At 59.3% G+C, this 21,417-nt stretch overlaps 1 protein-coding gene across 1 annotated transcript in view; it reads right to left on the bottom strand.

Moving 5' to 3' along the window:
- Positions 1-21,417, bottom strand: part of LOC139389534 (mucin-2-like) — a 37,506-nt gene that overhangs the window by 7,446 nt on the left and 8,643 nt on the right. Inside the window, exons 6-35 of the mRNA XM_071136353.1 lie at positions 21,177-21,338; positions 20,840-20,883; positions 20,342-20,504; positions 19,035-19,276; positions 17,896-18,022; positions 17,645-17,728; positions 17,518-17,593; positions 16,801-16,961; positions 16,507-16,550; positions 15,921-16,087; positions 15,372-15,616; positions 15,246-15,322; positions 14,951-15,077; positions 11,287-11,404; positions 10,361-10,519; positions 10,113-10,174; positions 9,687-9,761; positions 9,393-9,425; positions 9,056-9,214; positions 8,632-8,877; positions 7,751-7,874; positions 7,373-7,657; positions 6,910-7,068; positions 6,662-6,723; positions 5,908-6,066; positions 5,484-5,729; positions 2,960-3,463; positions 2,665-2,826; positions 2,120-2,245; positions 14-175 (exon numbers count right to left, since the gene is read on the bottom strand). Of these exons, the coding sequence (XP_070992454.1) occupies positions 14-175; positions 2,120-2,245; positions 2,665-2,826; positions 2,960-3,463; positions 5,484-5,729; positions 5,908-6,066; positions 6,662-6,723; positions 6,910-7,068; positions 7,373-7,657; positions 7,751-7,874; positions 8,632-8,877; positions 9,056-9,214; positions 9,393-9,425; positions 9,687-9,761; positions 10,113-10,174; positions 10,361-10,519; positions 11,287-11,404; positions 14,951-15,077; positions 15,246-15,322; positions 15,372-15,616; positions 15,921-16,087; positions 16,507-16,550; positions 16,801-16,961; positions 17,518-17,593; positions 17,645-17,728; positions 17,896-18,022; positions 19,035-19,276; positions 20,342-20,504; positions 20,840-20,883; positions 21,177-21,338 (4,560 nt within the window). The remainder of the gene's footprint in view (positions 1-13; positions 176-2,119; positions 2,246-2,664; positions 2,827-2,959; positions 3,464-5,483; positions 5,730-5,907; positions 6,067-6,661; positions 6,724-6,909; positions 7,069-7,372; positions 7,658-7,750; positions 7,875-8,631; positions 8,878-9,055; positions 9,215-9,392; positions 9,426-9,686; positions 9,762-10,112; positions 10,175-10,360; positions 10,520-11,286; positions 11,405-14,950; positions 15,078-15,245; positions 15,323-15,371; positions 15,617-15,920; positions 16,088-16,506; positions 16,551-16,800; positions 16,962-17,517; positions 17,594-17,644; positions 17,729-17,895; positions 18,023-19,034; positions 19,277-20,341; positions 20,505-20,839; positions 20,884-21,176; positions 21,339-21,417) is intronic.

Below are 21,417 nucleotides of genomic sequence, written 5' to 3'. Positions count from 1 at the left end.
TGGGGTCTGTCACACTGACACCAGGGGAGGGTGGTGGGTCTGTGGGGTCTGTCACACTGACACCAGGGGAGGATGGTGGGTCTGTGGAGTCTGTGACACTGACACCAGGCGAGGATGGTGTGTCTGTGGGGTCTGTCACACCAACACCAGGGGAGGATAACGGGTCTGTTTGGGCCTGTCACACCAACACCAGGGGAGGATAACGGGTCTGTGGGGTCTGTCACACTGACACCAGGGAAGGATAACGGGTCTGTGGGGCCTGTCACACTGACACCAGGGGAGGATAATGGGTCTGTTTGGGCCTGTCACACCAACACCAGGGGAGGATAACGGGTCTGTGGGGCCTGTTACACCAACACCAGGGAGGATAACGGGTCTGTGGGGTCTGTCACACTGACACCAGGGGAGGATAACGGGTCTGTTTGGGCCTGTCACACTGACACCAGGGGAGGATAACGGGTCTGTGGGACCTGTCACACTGACACCAGGGGAGGATGGTGTGTCTGTGGGGTCTGTCACACTGACACCAGGGGAGGATAACGGGTCTGTGGGGCCTGTCACACCAACACCAGGGGAGGATGGTGGGTCTGTGGAGTCTGTCACACTGACACCAGGGGAGCATGGTGTGTCTGTGGGGTCTGTCACACTGAAACCAGGGGGGATAACGGGTCTGTGGGGCCTGTCACACCAACACCAGGGGAGGATAATGGGTCTGGTGGACCTGTCACACCAACACCAGGCGAGAATGGTGGGTCTGTGGGGCCTGTCACACTGACACCAGGGGAGGATGGTGGGTCTGTGGGGTCTGTCACACCAACACCAGGGGAGGATAACGGGTCTGTGGGGTCTGTCACACTGACACCAGGGGAGGATAACTGGTCTGTGGGGCCTGTCACACTGACACCAGGGGAGGATAACGGGTCTGTGGGGCCTGTCACACTGACACCAGGGGAGGATAACGGGTCTGTGGGACCTGTCACACTGACACCAGGGGAGGATAACAGGTCTGTTTGGGCCTGTCACACCAACACCAGGGGATGATAACGGGTCTGTGGGGCCTGTCACACTGACACCAGGGGAGGATAACGGGTCTGTTTGGGCCTGTCACACCAACACCAGGGGAGGATAACGGGTCTGTGGGGCCTGTCACACTGACACCAGGAGAGGATAACGGGTCTGTGGGGCCTGTCACACTGACACCAGGGGAGGATAACGGGTCTGTGGGACCTGTCACACCAACACCAGGGGAGAATGGTGGGTCTGTGGAGTCTGCCACACTGACACCAGGGGAGCATGGTGTGTCTGTGGGGCCTGTCACACTGACACCAGGGGAGGATAACGGGTCTGTGGGACCTGTCACACTGACACCAGGGGAGGATAACAGGTCTGTTTGGGCCTGTCACACCAACACCAGGGGATGATAACGGGTCTGTGGGGCCTGTCACACTGACACCAGGGGAGGATAACGGGTCTGTTTGGGCCTGTCACACCAACACCAGGGGAGGATAACGGGTCTGTGGGGCCTGTCACACTGACACCAGGAGAGGATAACGGGTCTGTGGGGCCTGTCACACTGACACCAGGGGAGGATAACGGGTCTGTGGGGCCTGTCACACCAACACCAGGGGAGGATAACGGGTCTGTGGGACCTGTCACACCAACACCAGGGTGGATAACGGGTCTGTGGGGTCTGTCACACTGACACCAGGGGAGGATGGTGTGTCTGTGGGACCTGTCACAATGACACCAGGGGAGGATGGTGGGTCTGTGGGGTCTGTCACACCAACACCAGGGGAGGATAACGGGTCTGTGGGGCCTGTCACACTGACACCAGGGGAGGATAACGGGTCTGTGGGGCCTGTCACACTGACATCAGGGGAGGATAACGGGTCTGTGGGACCTGTCACACCAAACACCAGGGGAGAATGGTGGGTCTGTGGAGTCTGTCACACTGACACCAGGGGAGCATTGTGTGTCTGTGGGGTCTGACACACTGACACCAGGGGAGGATAACGGGTCTGTGGGGCCTGTCACACCAACACCAGGGGAGGATAACGGGTCTGTGGGACCTGTTACACCAACACCAGGGAGGATAACGGGTCTGTGGGGTCTGTCACACTGACACCAGGGGAGGATAACGGGTCTGTTTGGGCCTGTCACACTGACACCAGTGGAGGATAACGGGTATGTGGGACCTGTCACACTGACACCAGGGGAGGATGGTGTGTCTGTGGGGTCTGACACACTGACACCAGGGGAGGATAACGGGTCTGTGGGGCCTGTCACACCAACACCAGGGGAGGATAACGGGTCTGTGGGACCTGTTACACCAACACCAGGGAGGATAACGGGTCTGTTTGGGCCTGTCACACTGACACCAGTGGAGGATAACGGGTATGTGGGACCTGTCACACTGACACCAGGGGAGGATAACGGGTCTGTTGGGCCTGTCACACTGACACCAGGGGAGGATAACGGGTCTGTGGGGCCTGACACACCAACACCAGGGGAGGATAACGGGTCTGTGGGACCTGTCACACCAACACCAGGGGAGAATGGTGTGTCTGTGTGGTCTGTCATACTGACACCAGGGGAGGATGGTGTGTCTGTGGGGTCTGTCACACCAACACCAGGGGAGGATAATGGGTCTTTGGGGCCTGTCACACTGACACCAGGGGGGGATAACGGGTCTGTGGGACCTGTCATTCCAACACCAGGGGAGGATGGTGGGTCTGTGGAGTCTGTCACACCAACGCCAGGGGAGGATAACGGGTCTGTGGGGCCTGTCACACTGACACCAGGGGAGGATAACGGGTCTGTTTGGGCCTGTCACACAGACACCAGGGGAAGATGATGGATATTTGGGACCTGTCACACCAACACCAGGGGAGAATGGTGGGTCTGTGGGGCCTGTCACACTGACACCAGGGGAGGATGGTGGGTCTGTGGGGTCTGTCACACCAACACCAGGGGAGGATAACGGGTCTGTGGGGTCTGTCACACCAACACCAGGGGAGGATAACGGGTCTGAGGGGCAAGTCACACCAACACCAGGGGAGGATGGTGGGTCTGTGGAGTCTGTCAAACCGACACCAGGGGAGCATGGTGTGTCTGTGGGGTCTGTCACACTGACACCAGGGGAGGATAACGGGTCTGTGGGGCCTGTCACACCAACACCAGGGGAGGATAACGGGTCTGTGGGGCCTGTCACACCAACACCAGGGGAGGATAATGGGTCTGGTGGACCTGTCACACCAACACCAGGGGAGAATGGTGGGTCTGTGGGGCCTGTCACACTGACACCAGGGGAGGATGGTGGGTCTGTGGGGTCTGTCACACCAACACCAGGGGAGGATAACGGGTCTGTGGGGTCTGTAACACTGACACCAGGGAAGGATAACTGGTCTGTGGGGCCTGTCACACTGACACCAGGGGAGATAACGGGTCTGTGGGGCCTGTCACACTGACACCAGGGGAGGATAACGGGTCTGTGGGACCTGTCACACTGACACCAGGGGAGGATAACGGGTCTGTTTGGGCCTGTCACACCAACACCAGGGGAGGATAACGGGTCTGTGGGGCCTGTCACACTGACACCAGGGGAGGATAACGGGTCTGTTTGGGCCTGTCACACCAACACCGGTGGAGGATAACGGGTCTGTGGGGCCTGTCACACTGACACCAGGAGAGGATAACGGGTCTGTGTGGCCTGTCACACTGACACCAGGGGAGGATAACGGGTCTGTGGGACCTTTCACACAAACACCAGGGGAGAATGGTGGGTCTGTGGAGTCTGTCACACTGACACCAGGGGAGCATGGTGTGTCTGTGGGGTCTGTCACACTGACACCAGGGGAGGATAACGGGTCTGTGGGGCCTGTCACACCAACACCAGGGGAGGATAACGGGTCTGTGGAACCTGTCACACCAACACCAGGGGAGAATGGTGGGTCTGTGGGGCCTGTCACACTGACACCAGGGGTGGATAACGGGTCTGTGGGGTCTGTCACACTGACACCAGGGGAGGATGGTGTGTCTGTGGGACCTGTCACACTGACACCAGGGGAGGATGGTGGGTCTGTGGGGTCTGTCCAACCAACACCAGGGGAGGATAACGGGTCTGTGGGGCCTGTCACACTGACACCAGGGGAGGATAACGGGTCTGTGGGACCTGTCACACCAACACCAGGGGAGAATGGTGGGTCTGTGGAGTCTGTCACACTGACACCAGGGGAGCATGGTGTGTCTGTGGGGTCTGTCACACTGACACCAGGGGAGGATAACGGGTCTGTTTGGGCCTGTCACACTGACACCAGGGGAGGATAACGGGTCTGTGGGACCTGTCAAACTGACACCAGGGGAGGATAACGGGTCTGTGGGACCTGTCACACCAACACCAGGGGAGAATGGTGTGTCTGTGTGGTCTGTCACACTGACACCAGGGGAGGATGGTGTGTCTGTGGGGTCTGTCACACCAACACCAGGGGAGGATAACGGGTCTTTGGGGCCTGTCACACTGACACCAGGGGAGGATAACGGGTCTGTGGGGTCTGTCACACTGACACCAGGGGAGGATAACAGGTCTGAGGGGCCTGTCACACCAACACCAGGGGAGGATAATGTGTCTGTGGGGTCTGTCACACTGACACCACGGGAGGGTGGTGGGTCTGTGGGGTCTGTCACACTGACACCAGGGGAGGATGGTGGGTCTGTGGAGTCTGTGACACTGACACCAGGGGAGGATGGTGTGTCTGTGGGGTCTGTCACACAGACACCAGGGGAGGATAACGGGTCTGTGGGGTCTGTCACACCAACACCAGGGGAGGATCACGGGTCTGGGGGGCCTGTCACACCAACACCAGGGGAGGATGGTGGGTCTGCGGAGTCTGTCACACTGACACCAGGGGAGGATGGTGGGTCTGTGGGACCTGTCACACTGACACCAGGGGAGGATGGTGGGTCTGTGGGGTCTGTCACACCAACACCAGGGGAGGATAACGGGTCTGTTTGGGCCTGTCACACCAACACCAGGGGAGGATAACGGGTCTGTGGGGTCTGTCACACTGACACCAGGGAAGGATAACGGGTCTGTGGGGCCTGTCACACTGACACCAGGGGAGGATAATGGGTCTGTTTGGGCCTGTCACACCAACACCAGGGGAGGATAACGGGTCTGTGGGGCCTGTTACACCAACACCAGGGAGGATAACGCGTCTGTGGGGTCTGTCACACTGACACCAGGGGAGGATAATGGGTCTGTTTGGGCCTGTCACACTGACACCAGGGGAGGATGGTGTGTCTGTGGGGTCTGTCACAATGACACCAGGGGAGGATAACGGGTCTGTGGGGCCTGTCACACTGACACCAGGGGAGGATAACGGGTCTGTGGGGCCTGACACACCAACACCAGGTGAGGATAACGGGTCTGTGGGACCTGTCACACCAACACCAGGGGAGAATGGTGTGTCTGTGTGGTCTGTCACACTGACACCAGGGGAGGATGGTGTGTCTGTGGGGTCTGTCACACCAACACCAGGGGAGGATAACGGGTCTTTGGGGCCTGCCACACTGACACCAGGGGGGGATAACTGGTCTGTGGGACCTGTCATTCCAACACCAGGGGAGGATGGTGGGTCTGTGGAGTCTGTCACACCAACGCCAGGGGAGGATAACGGGTCTGTGGGGCCTGTCACACTGACACCAGGGGAGGATAACGGGTCTGTTTGGGCCTGTCACACAGACACCAGGGGAAGATGATGGATATGTGGGACCTGTCACACCGACACCAGGGGAGGATAACAGGTCTGTTTGGGCCTGTCACACCAACACCGGGGGAGGATAGTGGGTCTGTGGGGTCTGTCACACTGACACCAGGGGAGGATGGTGGGTCTTTGGGGCCTGTCACACTGACACCAGGGGGGATAACGGGTCTGTGGGACCTGTCAATCCAACACCAGGGGAGGATGGTGGGTCTGTGGAGTCTGTCACACCAACGGCAGGGGAGGATAACGGGTCTGTGGGGCCTGTCACACTGACACCAGGGGTGGATAACGGGTCTGTTTGGGCCTGTCACACAGACACCAGGGGAAGATGATGGATATGTGGGACCTGTCACACCGACACCAGGGGAGGATAACGGGTCTGTTTGGGCCTGTCACACCAACACCAGGGGAGGATGGTGGGTCTGTGGGGTCTGTCACACAGACACCAGGGGAGGATAACGGGTCTGTGGGGTCTGTCACACCAACACCAGGGGAGGATCACGGGTCTGGGGGGCCTGTCACACCAACACCAGGGGAGGATGGTGGGTCTGCGGAGTCTGTCACACTGACACCAGGGGAGGATGGTGGGTCTGCGGAGTCTGTCACACTGACACCAGGGGAGCATGGTGTGTCTGTGGGGCCTGTCACACTGACACCAGGGGAGGATAACGGGTCTGTGGGGCCTGTCACACTGACACCAGGGGAGGATAACGGGTCTGTGGGACCTGTCACAGGGGAGGATAACGGGTCTGTTTGGGCCTGTCACACCAACACCAGGGGAGGATAACGGGTCTGTGGGGCCTGTCACACTGACACCAGGGGAGGATAACGGGTCTGTTTGGGCCTGTCACACCAACACCAGGGGAGGATAACGTTTCTGTGGGGCCTGTCACACTGACACCAGGAGAGGATAACGGGTCTGTGGGGCCTGTCACACTGACACCAGGGGAGGATAACGGGTCTGTGGGACATGTCACACGAACACCAGGGGAGAATGGTGGGTCTGTGGAGTCTGTCACACTGACACCAGGGGAGCATGGTGTGTCTGTGGGGTCTGTCACACTGACACCAGGGGAGGATAACGGGTCTGTGGGGCCTGTCACACAAACACCAGGGGAGGATAACGGGTCTGTGGGACCTGTCACACCAACACCAGGGGAGAATGGTGGGTCTGTGGGGCCTGTCACACTGACACCAGGGGTGGATAACGGGTCTGTAGGGTCTGTCACACTGAAACCAGGGGAGGATGGTGTGTCTGTGGGACCTGTCACACTGACACCAGGGGAGGATGGTGGGTCTGTGGGGTCTGTCACACCAACACCAGGGGAGGATAACGGGTCTGTGGGGCCTGTCACACTGACACCAGGGGAGGATAACGGGTCTGTGGGGCCTGTCACACTGACACCAGGGGAGGATAACGGGTCTGTGGGGTCTGTCACACTGACACCAGGGGAGGATAACTGGTCTGTGGAGTCTGTCACACTGACACCAGGGGAGCATGGTGTGTCTGTGTGGTCTGTCACACTGACACCAGGGGAGGATAACGGGTCTGTTTGGGCCTGTCACACTGACACCAGGGGAGGATGGTGGGTCTGTGGGGTCTGTCACACCAACACCAGGGGAGGATAACGGGTCTGTGGGGTCTGTCACACCAACACCAGGGGAGGATAACGGGTCTGAGGGGCAAGTCACACCAACACCAGGGGAGGATGGTGGGTCTGTGGAGTCTGTCAAACCGACACCAGGGGAGCATGGTGTGTCTGTGGGGTCTGTCACACTGACACCAGGGGAGGATAACGGGTCTGTGGGGCCTGTCACACCAACACCAGGGGAGGATAACGGGTCTGTGGGGCCTGTCACACCAACACCAGGGGAGGATAATGGGTCTGGTGGACCTGTCACACCAACACCAGGGGAGAATGGTGGGTCTGTGGGGCCTGTCACATTGACACCAGGGGAGGATGGTGGGTCTGTGGGGTCTGTCACACCAACACCAGGGGAGGATAACGGGTCTGTGGGGTCTGTCACACTGACACCAGGGAAGGATAACTGGTCTGTGGGGCCTGTCACACTGACACCAGGGGAGATAACGGGTCTGTGGGGCCTGTCACACTGACACCAGGGGAGGATAACGGGTCTGTGGGACCTGTCACACTGACACCAGGGGAGGATAACGGGTCTGTTTGGGCCTGTCACACCAACACCAGGGGAGGATAACGGGTCTGTGGGGCCTGTCACACTGACACCAGGGGAGGATAACGGGTCTGTTTGGGCCTGTCACACCAACACCGGTGGAGGATAACGGGTCTGTGGGGCCTGTCACACTGACACCAGGAGAGGATAACGGGTCTGTGTGGCCTGTCACACTGACACCAGGGGAGGATAACGGGTCTGTGGGACCTTTCACACAAACACCAGGGGAGAATGGTGGGTCTGTGGAGTCTGTCACACTGACACCAGGGGAGCATGGTGTGTCTGTGGGGTCTGTCACACTGACACCAGGGGAGGATAACGGGTCTGTGGGGCCTGTCACACCAACACCAGGGGAGGATAACGGGTCTGTGGAACCTGTCACACCAACACCAGGGGAGAATGGTGGGTCTGTGGGGCCTGTCACACTGACACCAGGGGTGGATAACGGGTCTGTGGGGTCTGTCACACTGACACCAGGGGAGGATGGTGTGTCTGTGGGACCTGTCACACTGACACCAGGGGAGGATGGTGGGTCTGTGGGGTCTGTCCAACCAACACCAGGGGAGGATAACGGGTCTGTGGGGCCTGTCACACTGACACCAGGGGAGGATAACGGGTCTGTGGGACCTGTCACACCAACACCAGGGGAGAATGGTGTGTCTGTGTGGTCTGTCACACTGACACCAGGGGAGGATGGTGTGTCTGTGGGGTCTGTCACACCAACACCAGGGGAGGATAACGGGTCTTTGGGGCCTGCCACACTGACACCAGGGGGGGATAACTGGTCTGTGGGACCTGTCATTCCTACACCAGGGGAGGATGGTGGGTCTGTGGAGTCTGTCACACCAACGCCAGGGGAGGATAACGGGTCTGTGGGGCCTGTCACACTGACACCAGGGGAGGATAACGGGTCTGTTTGGGCCTGTCACACAGACACCAGGGGAAGATGATGGATATGTGGGACCTGTCACACCGACACCAGGGGAGGATAACAGGTCTGTTTGGGCCTGTCACACCAACACCGGGGGAGGATAGTGGGTCTGTGGGGTCTGTCACACTGACACCAGGGGAGGATGGTGGGTCTTTGGGGCCTGTCACACTGACACCAGGGGGGATAACGGGTCTGTGGGACCTGTCATTCCAACACCAGGGGAGGATGGTGGGTCTGTGGAGTCTGTCACACCAACGGCAGGGGAGGATAACGGGTCTGTGGGGCCTGTCACACTGACACCAGGGGTGGATAACGGGTCTGTTTGGGCCTGTCACACAGACACCAGGGGAATATGATGGATATGTGGGACCTGTCACACCGACACCAGGGGAGGATAACGGGTCTGTTTGGGCCTGTCACACCAACACCAGGGGAGGATGGTGGGTCTGTGGGGTCTGTCACACAGACACCAGGGGAGGATAACGGGTCTGTGGGGTCTGTCACACCAACACCAGGGGAGGATCACGGGTCTGAGGGGCCTGTCACACCAACACCAGGGGAGGATGGTGGGTCTGCGGAGTCTGTCACACTGACACCAGGGGAGGATGGTGGGTCTGCGGAGTCTGTCACACTGACACCAGGGGAGCATGGTGTGTCTGTGGGGTCTGTCACACTGACACCAGGGGAGGATAACGGGTATGTGGGGCCTGTCACACCAACACCAGGGGAGGATAACGGGTCTGTGGGGCCTGTCACACCAACACCAGGGGAGGATAATGGGTCTGGTGGACCTGTCACACCAACACCAGGGGAGAATGGTGGGTCTGTGGGGCCTGTCTCACTGACACCAGGGGTCGAAGGTGGGTCTGTGGGGTCTGTCACACCAACACCAGGGGAGGATAACGGGTCTGTGGGGTCTGTCACACTGACACCAGGGGAGGATAACTGGTCTGTGGGGCCTGTCACACTGACACCAGGGGAGGATAACGGGTCTGTGGGGCCTGTCACACTGACACCAGGGGAGGATAACGGGTCTGTGGGACCTGTCACACTGACACCAGGGGAGGATAACGGGTCTGTTTGGGCCTGTCACACCAACACCAGGGGAGGATAACGGGTCTGTGGGGCCTGTCACACTGACACCAGGGGAGGATAACGGGTCTGTTTGGGCCTGTCACACCAACACCAGGGGAGGATAACGTTTCTGTGGGGCCTGTCACACTGACACCAGGAGAGGATAACGGGTCTGTGGGGCCTGTCACACTGACACCAGGGGAGGATAACGGGTCTGTGGGACATGTCACACGAACACCAGGGGAGAATGGTGGGTCTGTGGAGTCTGTCACACTGACACCAGGGGAGCATGGTGTGTCTGTGGGGTCTGTCACACTGACACCAGGGGAGGATAACGGGTCTGTGGGGCCTGTCACACAAACACCAGGGGAGGATAACGGGTCTGTGGGACCTGTCACACCAACACCAGGGGAGAATGGTGGGTCTGTGGGGCCTGTCACACTGACACCAGGGGTGGATAACGGGTCTGTAGGGTCTGTCACACTGAAACCAGGGGAGGATGGTGTGTCTGTGGGACCTGTCACACTGACACCAGGGGAGGATGGTGGGTCTGTGGGGTCTGTCACACCAACACCAGGGGAGGATAACGGGTCTGTGGGGCCTGTCACACTGACACCAGGGGAGGATAACGGGTCTGTGGGGCCTGTCACACTGACACCAGGGGAGGATAACGGGTCTGTGGGACCTGTCACACCAACACCAGGGGAGAATGGTGGGTCTGTGGAGTCTGTCACACTGACACCAGGGGAGCATGGTGTGTCTGTGTGGTCTGTCACACTGACACCAGGGGAGGATAACGGGTCTGTTTGGGCCTGTCACACTGACACCAGGGGAGGATAACGGGTCTGTGGGACCTGTCACACTGACACCAGGGGAGGATAACGGGTCTGTGGGACCTCTCACACCAACACCAGGGGAGAATGGTGTGTCTGTGTGGTCTGTCACACTGACACCAGGGGAGGATGGTGTGTCTGTGGGGTCTGTCACACCAACACCAGGGGAGGATAATGGGTCTTTGGGGCCTGTCACACTGACACCAGGTGAGGATAACGGGTCTGTGGGGCCTGTCACACTGACACCAGGGGAGGATAACGGGTCTGAGGGGCCTGTCACACCAACACCAGGGGAGGATAATGTGTCTGTGGGGTCTGTCACACTGACACCAGGGGAGGGTGGTGGGTCTGTGGGGTCTGTCACACTGACACCAGGGGAGGATGGTGGGTCTGTGGAGTCTGTGACACTGACACCAGGGGAGGATGGTGTGTCTGTGGGGTCTGTCACACCAACACCGGGGGAGTATAACGGGTCTGTTTGGGCCTGTCACACCAACACCAGGGGAGGATAACGGGTCTGAGGGGTCTGTCACACTGACACCAGGGAAGGATAACGGGTCTGTGGGGCCTGTCACACTGACACCAGGAGAGGATAATGGGTCTGTTTGGGCCTGTCACACCAACACCAGGGGAGGATAACGGGTCTGTGGGGCCTGTTACACCAACACCAGGGAGGATAACGGGTCTGTGGGGTCTGTCACACTGACACCAGGGGAGGATAACGGGTCTGTTTGGGCCTGTCACACTGACACCAGGGGAGGATAACGGGTCTGTGGGACCTGTCACACTGACACCAGGGGAGGATGGTGTGTCTGTGGGGTCTGTCACACTGACACCAGGGGAGGATAACGGGTCTGTGGGGCCTGTCACACTGACACCAGGGGAGGATAACGGGTCTGTGGGGCCTGACACACCAACACCAGGAGAGGATAACGGGTCTGTGGGACCTGTCACACCAACACCAGGGGAGAATGGTGTGTCTGTGTGGTCTGTCACACTGACACCAGGGGAGGATGGTGTGTCTGTGGGGTCTGTCACATCAACACCAGGGGAGGATAACGGGTCTTTGGGGCCTGTCACACTGACACCAGGGGGGGATAACGGGTCTGTGGGACCTGTCATTCCAACACCAGGGGAGGATGGTGGGTCTGTGGAGTCTGTCACACTGACACCAGGGGAGCATGGTGTGTCTGTGGGGTCTGTCACACTGACACCAGGGGAGGATAACGGGTCTGTGGGGCCTGTCACATCAACACCAGGGGGGGATTACTGGTCTGTGGGACCTGTCATTCCAACACCAGGGGAGGATGGTGGGTCTGTGGAGTCTGTCACACCAACGCCAGGGGTAGGATAACGGGTCTGTGGGGCCTGTCACACTGACACCAGGGGAGGATAACGGGTCTGTTTGGGCCAGTCACACAGACACCAGGGGAAGATGATGGATATGTGGGACCTGTCACACCGACACCAGGGGAGGATAACAGGTCTGTTTGGGCCTGTCACACCAACACCAGGGGAGAATGGTGGGTCTGTGGGGTCTGTCACACTGACACCAGGGGAGGATGGTGGGTCTGTGGAGTCTGTCACACTGACACCAGGGGAGCATGGTGTGTCTGTGGGGTCTGTCACACTGACACCAGGGGAGGATAACGGGTCTGTGGGGCCTGTCACACCAACACCAGGGGAGGATAATGGGTCTGTGGGACCTGTCACACCAACACCAGGGGAGAATGGTGGGTCTGTGGGGCCTGTTACACTGACACCAGGGGAGGATGGTGGGTCTGTGGGGTCTGTCACACCAACACCAGGGGAGGATAATGGGTCTGTGGGACCTGTCACACCAACACCAGGGGAGAATGGTGGGTCTGTGGGGCCTGTTACACTGACACCAGGGGAGGATGGTGGGTCTGTGGGGTCTGTCACACCAACACCAGGGGAGGATGGTGGGTCTGTGGGGTCTGTCACACTGACACCAGGGGAGGATAACGGGTCTGTGGGGCCTGTCACACTGACACCAGGTGAGGATAACGGGTCTGTGGGGCCTGTCACACTGACACCAGGGGAGGATAACGGGTCTGTTTGGGCCTGTCACACCAACACCAGGGGAGGATAACGGGTCTGTGGGGCCTGTCACACTGACACCAGGGGAGGATAACGGGTCTGTTTGGGCCTGTCACACAGACACCAGGGGAAGATGATGGATATGTGGGACCTGTCACACCGACACCAGGGGAGGATAACGGGTCTGTTTGGGGCTGTCACACCAACACCAGGGGAGGATGGTGGGTCTGTGGGGTCTGTCACACTGACACCAGGGGAGGATAACGGGTCTGTGGGGCCTGTCACACTGACACCAGGTGAGGATAACGGGTCTGTGGGGCCTGTCACACTGACACCAGGGGAGGATAACGGGTCTGTTTGGGCCTGTCACACCAACACCAGGGGAGGATAACGGGTCTGTGGGGCCTGTCACACTGACACCAGGGGAGGATAACGGGTCTGTTTGGGCCTGTCACACAGACACCAGGGGAAGATGATGGATATGTGGGACCTGTCACACCGACACCAGGGGAGGATAACGGGTCTGTTTGGGGCTGTCACACCAACACCAGGGGAGGATGGTGGGTCTGTGGGGTCTGTCACACTGACACCAGGGGAGGATAACGGGTCTGTGGGGCCTGTCACACTGACACCAGGTGAGGATAACGGGTCTGTGGGGCCTGTCACACTGACACCAGGGGAGGATAACGGGTCTGTTTGGGCCTGTCACACCAACACCAGGGGAGGATAACGGGTCTGTGGGGCCTGTCACACTGACACCAGGGGAGGATAACGGGTCTGTGGGGCCTGTCACACTGACACCAGGGGAGGATAACGGGTCTGTGGGACCTGTCACACCAACACCAGGGGAGAATGGTGGGTCTGTGGAGTCTGTCACACTGACACCAGGGGAGCATGGTGTGTCTGTGGGGTCTGTCACACTGACACCAGGGGAGGATAACGGGTCTGTGGGGCCTGTCACACCAACACCAGGGGAGAATGGTGGGTCTGTGGGGCCTGTCACACTGACACCAGGGGTGGATAACGGGTCTGTGGGGTCTGTCACACTGACACCAGGGGAGGATGGTGTGTCTGTGGGACCTGTCACACTGACACCAGGGGAGGATGGTGGGTCTGTGGGGTCTGTCACACCAACACCAGGGGAGGATAACGGGTCTGTGGGGCCTGTCACACTGACACCAGGGGAGGATAACGGGTCTGTGGGACCTGTTACACCAACACCAGGGAGGATAACGGGTCTGTGGGGTCTGTCACACTGACACCAGGGGAGGATAACGGGTCTGTTTGGGCCTGTCACACTGACACCAGGGGAGGATAACGGGTCTGTGGGACCTGTCACACTGACACCAGGAGAGGATGGTGTGTCTGTGGGGTCTGTCACACTGACACCAGGGGAGGATAACGGGTCTGTTGGGCCTGTCACACTGACACCAGGGGAGGATAACGGGTCTGTGGGGCCTGACACACCAACACCAGGGGAGGATAACGGGTCTGTGGGACCTGTCACACCAACACCAGGGGAGAATGGTGTGTCTGTGGGACCTGTCATTCCAACACCAGGGGAGGATGGTGAGTCTGTGGGGTCTGTCACACCAACACCAGGGGAGGATAACAGGTCTTTGGGGCCTGTCACACTGACACCAGGGGGGGATAACGGGTCTGTGGGACCTGTCATTCCAACACCAGGGGAGGATGGTGGGTCTGTGGAGTCTGTCACACCAACGCCAGGGTAGGATAACAGGTCGTGGGGCCTGTCACACTGACACCAGTGGAGGATAACGGGTCTGTTTGGGCCTGTCACACAGACACCAGGGGAAGATGATGGATATGTGGGACCTGTCACACCGACACCAGGGGAGGATAACGGGTCTGTTTGGGGCTGTCACACCAACACCAGGGGAGGATGGTGGGTCTGTGGGGTCTGTCACACTGACACCAGGGGAGGATAACGGGTCTGTGGGGTCGGTCACACCAACACCAGGGGAGGATAACGGGTTTGAGGGGCCTGTCACACCAACACCAGGGGAGGATGGTGGGTCTGTGGAGTCTGTCACACTGACACCAGGGGAGCATGGTGTGTCTGTGGGGTCTGTCACACTGACACCAGGGGAGGATAACGGGTCTGTGGGGCCTGTCACACTGACACCAGGGGAGGATAACTGGTCTATGGGGCCTGTCACACTGACACCAGGGGAGGATAACGGGTCTGTGGGGCCTGTCACACTGACACCAGGGGAGGATAACGGGTCCGTGGGACCTGTCACACTGACACCAGGGGAGGATAACGGGTCTGTTTGGGCCTGTCACACCAACACCAGGGGAGGATAACGGGTCTGTGGGGCCTGTCACACTGACACCAGGGGAGGATAACGGGTCTGTTGGGCCTGTCACACTGACACCAGGGGAGGATAACGGGTCTGTCGGGCCTGACACACCAACACCAGGGGAGGATAACGGGTCTGTGGGACCTGTCACACCAACACCAGGGGAGAATGGTGTGTCTGTGTGGTCTGTCACACTGACACCAGGGGAGGATGGTGTGTCTGTGGGGTCTGTCACACCAACACCAGGGGAGGATAACAGGTCTTTGGGGCCTGTCACACTGACACCAGGGGGGGATAACGGGTCTGTGGGACCTGTCATTCCAACACCAGGGGAGGATGGTGGGTCTGTGGAGTCTGTCACACCAACGCCAGGGTAGGATAACAGGTCGTGGGGCCTGTCACACTGACACCAGTGGAGGATAACGGGTCTGTTTGGGCCTGTCACACAGACACCAGGGGAAGATGATGGATATGTGGGACCTGTCACACCGACACCAGGGGAGGATAACGGGTCTGTTTGGGGCTGTCACACCAACACCAGGGGAGGATGGTGGGTCTGTGGGGTCTGTCACACTGACACCAGGGGAGGATAACGGGTCTGTGGGGTCGGTCACACCAACACCAGGGGAGGATAACGGGTTTGAGGGGCCTGTCACACCAACACCAGGGGAGGATGGTGGGTCTGTGGAGTCTGTCACACTGACACCAGGGGAGCATGGTGTGTCTGTGGGGTCTGTCACACTGACACCAGGGGAGGATAACGGGTCTGTGGGGCCTGTCACACTGACACCAGGGGAGGATAACTGGTCTATGGGGCCTGTCACACTGACACCAGGGGAGGATAACGGGTCTGTGGGGCCTGTCACACTGACACCAGGGGAGGATAACTGGTCCGTGGGACCTGTCACACTGACACCAGGGGAGGATAACGGGTCTGTTTGGGCCTGTCACACTGACACCAGGGGAGGATAACGGGTCTGTGTGGTCTGTCACACTGACACCAGGGGTGGATAACGGGTCTGTGTGGTCTGTCACACTGACACCAGGGAGGATGGTGTGTCTGTGGGACCTGTCACACTGACACCAGGGGAGGATGGTGGGTCTGTGGGGTCTGTCACACCAACACCAGGGGAGGATAACGGGTCTGTGGGGCCTGTCACACTGACACCAGGGGAGGATAACGGGTCTGTGGGGCCTGTCACACTGACACCAGGGGAGGATAACAGGTCTGTGGGACCTGTCACACCAACACCAGGGGAGAATGGTGGGTCTGTGGAGTCTGTCACACTGACTTCAGGGGAGCATGGTGTGTCTGTGGGGTCTGTCACACTGACACCAGGGGAGGATAACGGGTCTGTTTGGGCCTGTCACACTGACACCAGGGGAGGATAACGGGTCTGTGGGACCTGTCACACTGACACCAGGGGAGGATGGTGTGTCTGTGGGGTCTGTCACACTGACACCAGGGGAGGATAACGGGTCTGTTGGGCCTGTCACACTGACACCAGGGGAGGATAACGGGTCTGTGGGGCCTGACACACCAACACCAGGGAGGATAACGGGTCTGTGGGACCTGTCACACCAACACCAGGGGAGAATGGTGTGTCTGTGTGGTATGTCACACTGACACCAGGGGAGGATGGTGTGTCTTTGGGGCCTGTCACACTGACACCAGGGGGGGATAACAGGTCTGTGGGACCTGTCATTCCAACACCAGGGGAGGATGGTGGGTCTGTGGAGTCTGTCACACCAATGCCAGGGGAGGATAACGGGTCTGTGGGGCCTGTCAAACCAACACCAGGGGAGGATAACGGGTCTGTGGGACCTGTTACACCAACACCAGGGAGGATAACGGGTCTGTGGGGTCTGTCACACTGACACCAGGGGAGGATAACGGGTCTGTTTGGGCCTGTCACACTGACACCAGGGGAGGATAACGGGTCTGTGGGACCTGTCACACTAACACCAGGGGAGGATGGTGTGTCTGTGGGGTCTGTCACACTGACACCAGGGGAGGATAACGGGTCTGTTGGGCCTGTCACACTGACACCAGGGGAGGATAACGGGTCTGTGGGGCCTGACACACCAACACCAGGGGAGGATAACGGGTCTGTGGGACCTGTCACACCAACACCAGGGGAGAATTGTGTGTCTGTGTGGTCTGTCACACTGACACCAGGGGAGGATGGTGTGTCTGTGGGGTCTGTCACACCAACACCAGGGGAGGATAACAGGTCTTTGGGGCCTGTCACACTGACACCAGGGGGGGGATAACGGGTCTGTGGGACCTGTCATTCCAACACCAGGGGAGGATGGTGGGTCTGTGGAGTCTGTCACACCAACGCCAGGGTAGGATAACGGGTCTGTGGGGCCTGTCACACTGACACCAGGGGAGGATAACGGGTCTGTTTGGGCCTGTCACACATACACCAGGGGAAGATGATGGATATGTGGGACCTGTCACACCGACACCAGGGGAGGATAACGGATCTGTTTGGGGCTGTCACACCAACACCAGGGGAGGATGGTGGGTCTGTGGGGACTGTCACACTGACACCAGGGGAGGATAAAGGGTCTGTGGGGTCGGTCACACCAACACCAGGGGAGGATAACGGATCTGAGGGGCCTGTCACACCAACACCAGGGGAGGATGGTGGGTCTGTGGAGTCTGTCACACTGACACCAGGGGAGCATGGTGTGTCTGTGGGGTCTGTCACACTGACACCAGGGGAGGATAACGGGTCTGTGGGGCCTGTCACACTGACACCAGGGGAGGATAACTGGTCTATGGGGCCTGTCACACTGACACCAGGGGAGGATAACGGGTCTGTGGGGCCTGTCACACTGACACCAGGGGAGGATAACGGGTCCGTGGGACCTGTCACACTGACACCAGGGGAGGATAACGGGTCTGTTTGGGCCTGTCACACCAACACCAGGGGAGGATAACGGGTCTGTGGGGCCTGTCACACTGACACCAGGGGAGGATAACGGGTCTGTTTGGGCCTGTCACACCAACACCAGGGGAGGAAAACGGGTCTGTGGGGCCTGTCACACTGACACCAGGAGAGGATAACGGGTCTGTGGGGCCTCTCACACTGACACCAGGAGAGGATAACGGGTCTGTGGGGCCTGTCACACTGACACCAGGGGAGGATAACGGGTCTGTGGGACCTGTCACACCAACACCAGGGGAGAATGGTGGGTCTGTGGAGTCTGTCACACTGACACCAGGGGAGCATGGTGTGTATGTGGGGTCTGTCACACTGACACCAGGGGAGGATAACGGGTCTGTGGGGCCTGTCACACCAACACCAGGGGAGGATAACGGGTCTGTGGGACCTGTCACACCAACACCAGGGGAGAATTGTGGGTCTGTTTGGCCTGTCACACTGACACCAGGGGTGGATAACGGGTCTGTGGGGTCTGTCACACTGACACCAGGGGAGGATGGTGTGTCTGTGGGACCTGTCACACTGACACCAGGGGAGGATGGTGGGTCTGTGGGGTCTGTCACACCAACACCAGGGGAGGATAACGGGTCTGTGGGGCCTGTCACACTGACTTCAGGGGAGCATGGTGTGTCTGTGGGGTCTGTCACACTGACACCAGGGGAGGATAACGGGTCTGTTTGGGCCTGTCACACTGACACCAGGGGAGGATAACGGGTCTGTGGGACCTGTCACACTGACACCAGGGGAGGATGGTGTGTCTGTGGGGTCTGTCACACTGACACCAGGGGAGGATAACGGGTCTGTTGGGCCTGTCACACTGACACCAGGGGAGGATAACGGGTCTGTGGGGCCTGACACACCAACACCAGGGGAGGATAACGGGTCTGTGGGACCTGTCACACCAACACCAGGGGAGAATGTTATCTGTGTGGTCTGTCACACTGACACCAGGGGAGGATGGTGTGTCTGTGGGGTCTGTCACACCAACACCAGGGGAGGATAACGGGTCTATGGGACCTGTCATTCCAACACCAGGGGAGGATGGTGGGTCTGTGGAGTCTGTCACACCAACGCCAGGAGAGGATAACGGGTCTGTGGGGCCTGTCACACTGACACCCGGGGAGGATAACGGGTCTGTTTGGGCCTGTCACACAGACACCAGGGTAAGATGATGGATATGTGGGACCTGTCACACCGACACCAGGGGAGGATAATGGGTCTGTTTGGGCCTGTCACACCAACACCAGGGGAGGATGGTGGGTCTGTGGGGTCTGTCACACTGACACCAGGGGAGGATAACGGGTCTGTGGGGTCTGTCACACCAACACCAGGGGAGGATAACGGGTCTGAGGGGCCTGTCACACTGACACCAGGGGAGCATGGTGTGTCTGTGGGGTCTGTCACACTGACACCAGGGGAGGATAACGGGTCTTTGGGGCCTGTCACACCAACACCAGGGAAGGATAACGGGTCTGTGGGGCCTGTCACACCAACACCAGGGGAGGATAATGGGTCTGGTGGACCTGTCACACCAACACCAGGGGAGAATGGTGGGTCTGTGGGGCCTGTCACACTGACACCAGGGGAGGATGGTGGGTCTGTGGGGTCTGTTACACCAACACCAGGGGAGGATAACGGGTCTGTGGGGTCTGTCACACTGACACCAGGGGAGGATAACTGGTCTGTGGGGCCTTTCACACTGACACCAGGGGAGGATAACGGGTCTGTGGGGCCTGTCACACTGACACCAGGGGAGGATAACGGGTCTGTGGGACCTGTCACACTGACACCAGGGGGGGATAACGGGTCTGTTTGGGCCTGTCACACCAACACCAGGGGAAGATAACGGGTCTGTGGGGCCTGTCACACTGACACCAGGGGAGGATAACGGGTCTGTTTGGGCCTGTCACACCAACACCAGGGGAGGATAACGGGTCTGTGGGGCCTGTCACACTGACACCAGGAGAGGATAACGGGTCTGTGGGGTCTGTCACACTGACACCAGGGGAGGATAACGGGTCTGTGGGACCTGTCACACCAACACCAGGGGAGAATGGTGGGTCTGTGGGGCCTGTCACACTGACACCAGGGTGGATAACGGGTCTGTGGGGTCTGTCACACTGACACCAGGGGAGGATGGTGTGTCTGTGGGGTCTGTCACACCAACACCAGGGGAGGATAACGGGTCTGTGGGGCCTGTCACACTGACACCAGGGGAGGATAACGGGTCTGTGGGGCCTGTCACACTGACACCAGGGGAGGATAACGGGTCTGTGGAACCTGTCACCCCAACACCAGGGGAGAATGGTGGGTCTGTGGAGTCTGTCACACTGACACCAGGGGAGCATGGTGTGTCTGTGGGGTCTGTCACACTGACACCAGGGGAGGACAACGGGTCTGTGGGGCCTGTCACACTGACACCAGGGGTGGATAACGGGTCTGTGGGGTCTGTCACACTGACACCAGGGGAGGATGGTGTGTCTGTGTGGTCTGTCACACTGACACCAGGGGAGGATGGTGTGTCTGTGGGGTCTGTCAAACCAACACCAGGGGAGGATAACGGGTCTTTGGGGCCTGTCACACTGACACCAGGGGAGGAAAACGGGTCTGTGGGACCTGTCAAACTGACACCAGGGGAGGATGGTGTGTCTGTGGAGTCTGTCACACTGACTTAATGGGAGCATGGTGTGTCTGTGGGGTCTGTCACACTGACACCACGGGAGGATAACGGGTCTGTTTGGGCCTGTCACACTGACACCAGGGGAGGATAACGGGTCTGTGGGACCTGTCACACTGACACCAGGGGAGGATGGTGTGTCTGTGGGGTCTGTCACACTGACACCAGGGGAGGATAACGGGTCTGTTGGGCCTGTCACACTGACACCAGGGGAGGATAACGGGTCTGTGGGGCCTGACACACCAACACCAGGGGAGGATAACGGGTCTGTGGGACCTGTCACACCAACACCAGGGGAGAATGGTGTGTCTGTGTGGTCTGTCACACCAACACCAGGGGAGGATAACGGGTCTTTGGGGCCTGTCACACTGACACCAGGGGGGGATAACGGGTCTGTGGGACCTGTCATTCCAACACCAGGGGAGGATGGTGGGTCTGTGGAGTCTGTCACACCAACGCCAGGGTAGGATAACGGGTCTGTGGGGCCTGTCACACTGACACCCGGGGAGGATAACGGGTCTGTTTGGGCCTGTCACACCAACACCAGGGGAGGATGGTGGGTCTGTGGGGTCTGTCACACTGACACCAGGGGAGGATAACGGGTCTGT

This window comes from Oncorhynchus clarkii, chromosome 30 (genome assembly GCF_045791955.1).
Source record: "Oncorhynchus clarkii lewisi isolate Uvic-CL-2024 chromosome 30, UVic_Ocla_1.0, whole genome shotgun sequence".
NCBI classification, from domain to species: Eukaryota; Metazoa; Chordata; class Actinopteri; order Salmoniformes; family Salmonidae; genus Oncorhynchus; species Oncorhynchus clarkii.
Note: the sequence above shows the minus strand (reverse complement) of the source record. Positions and strands in the feature narration are given on the sequence as shown.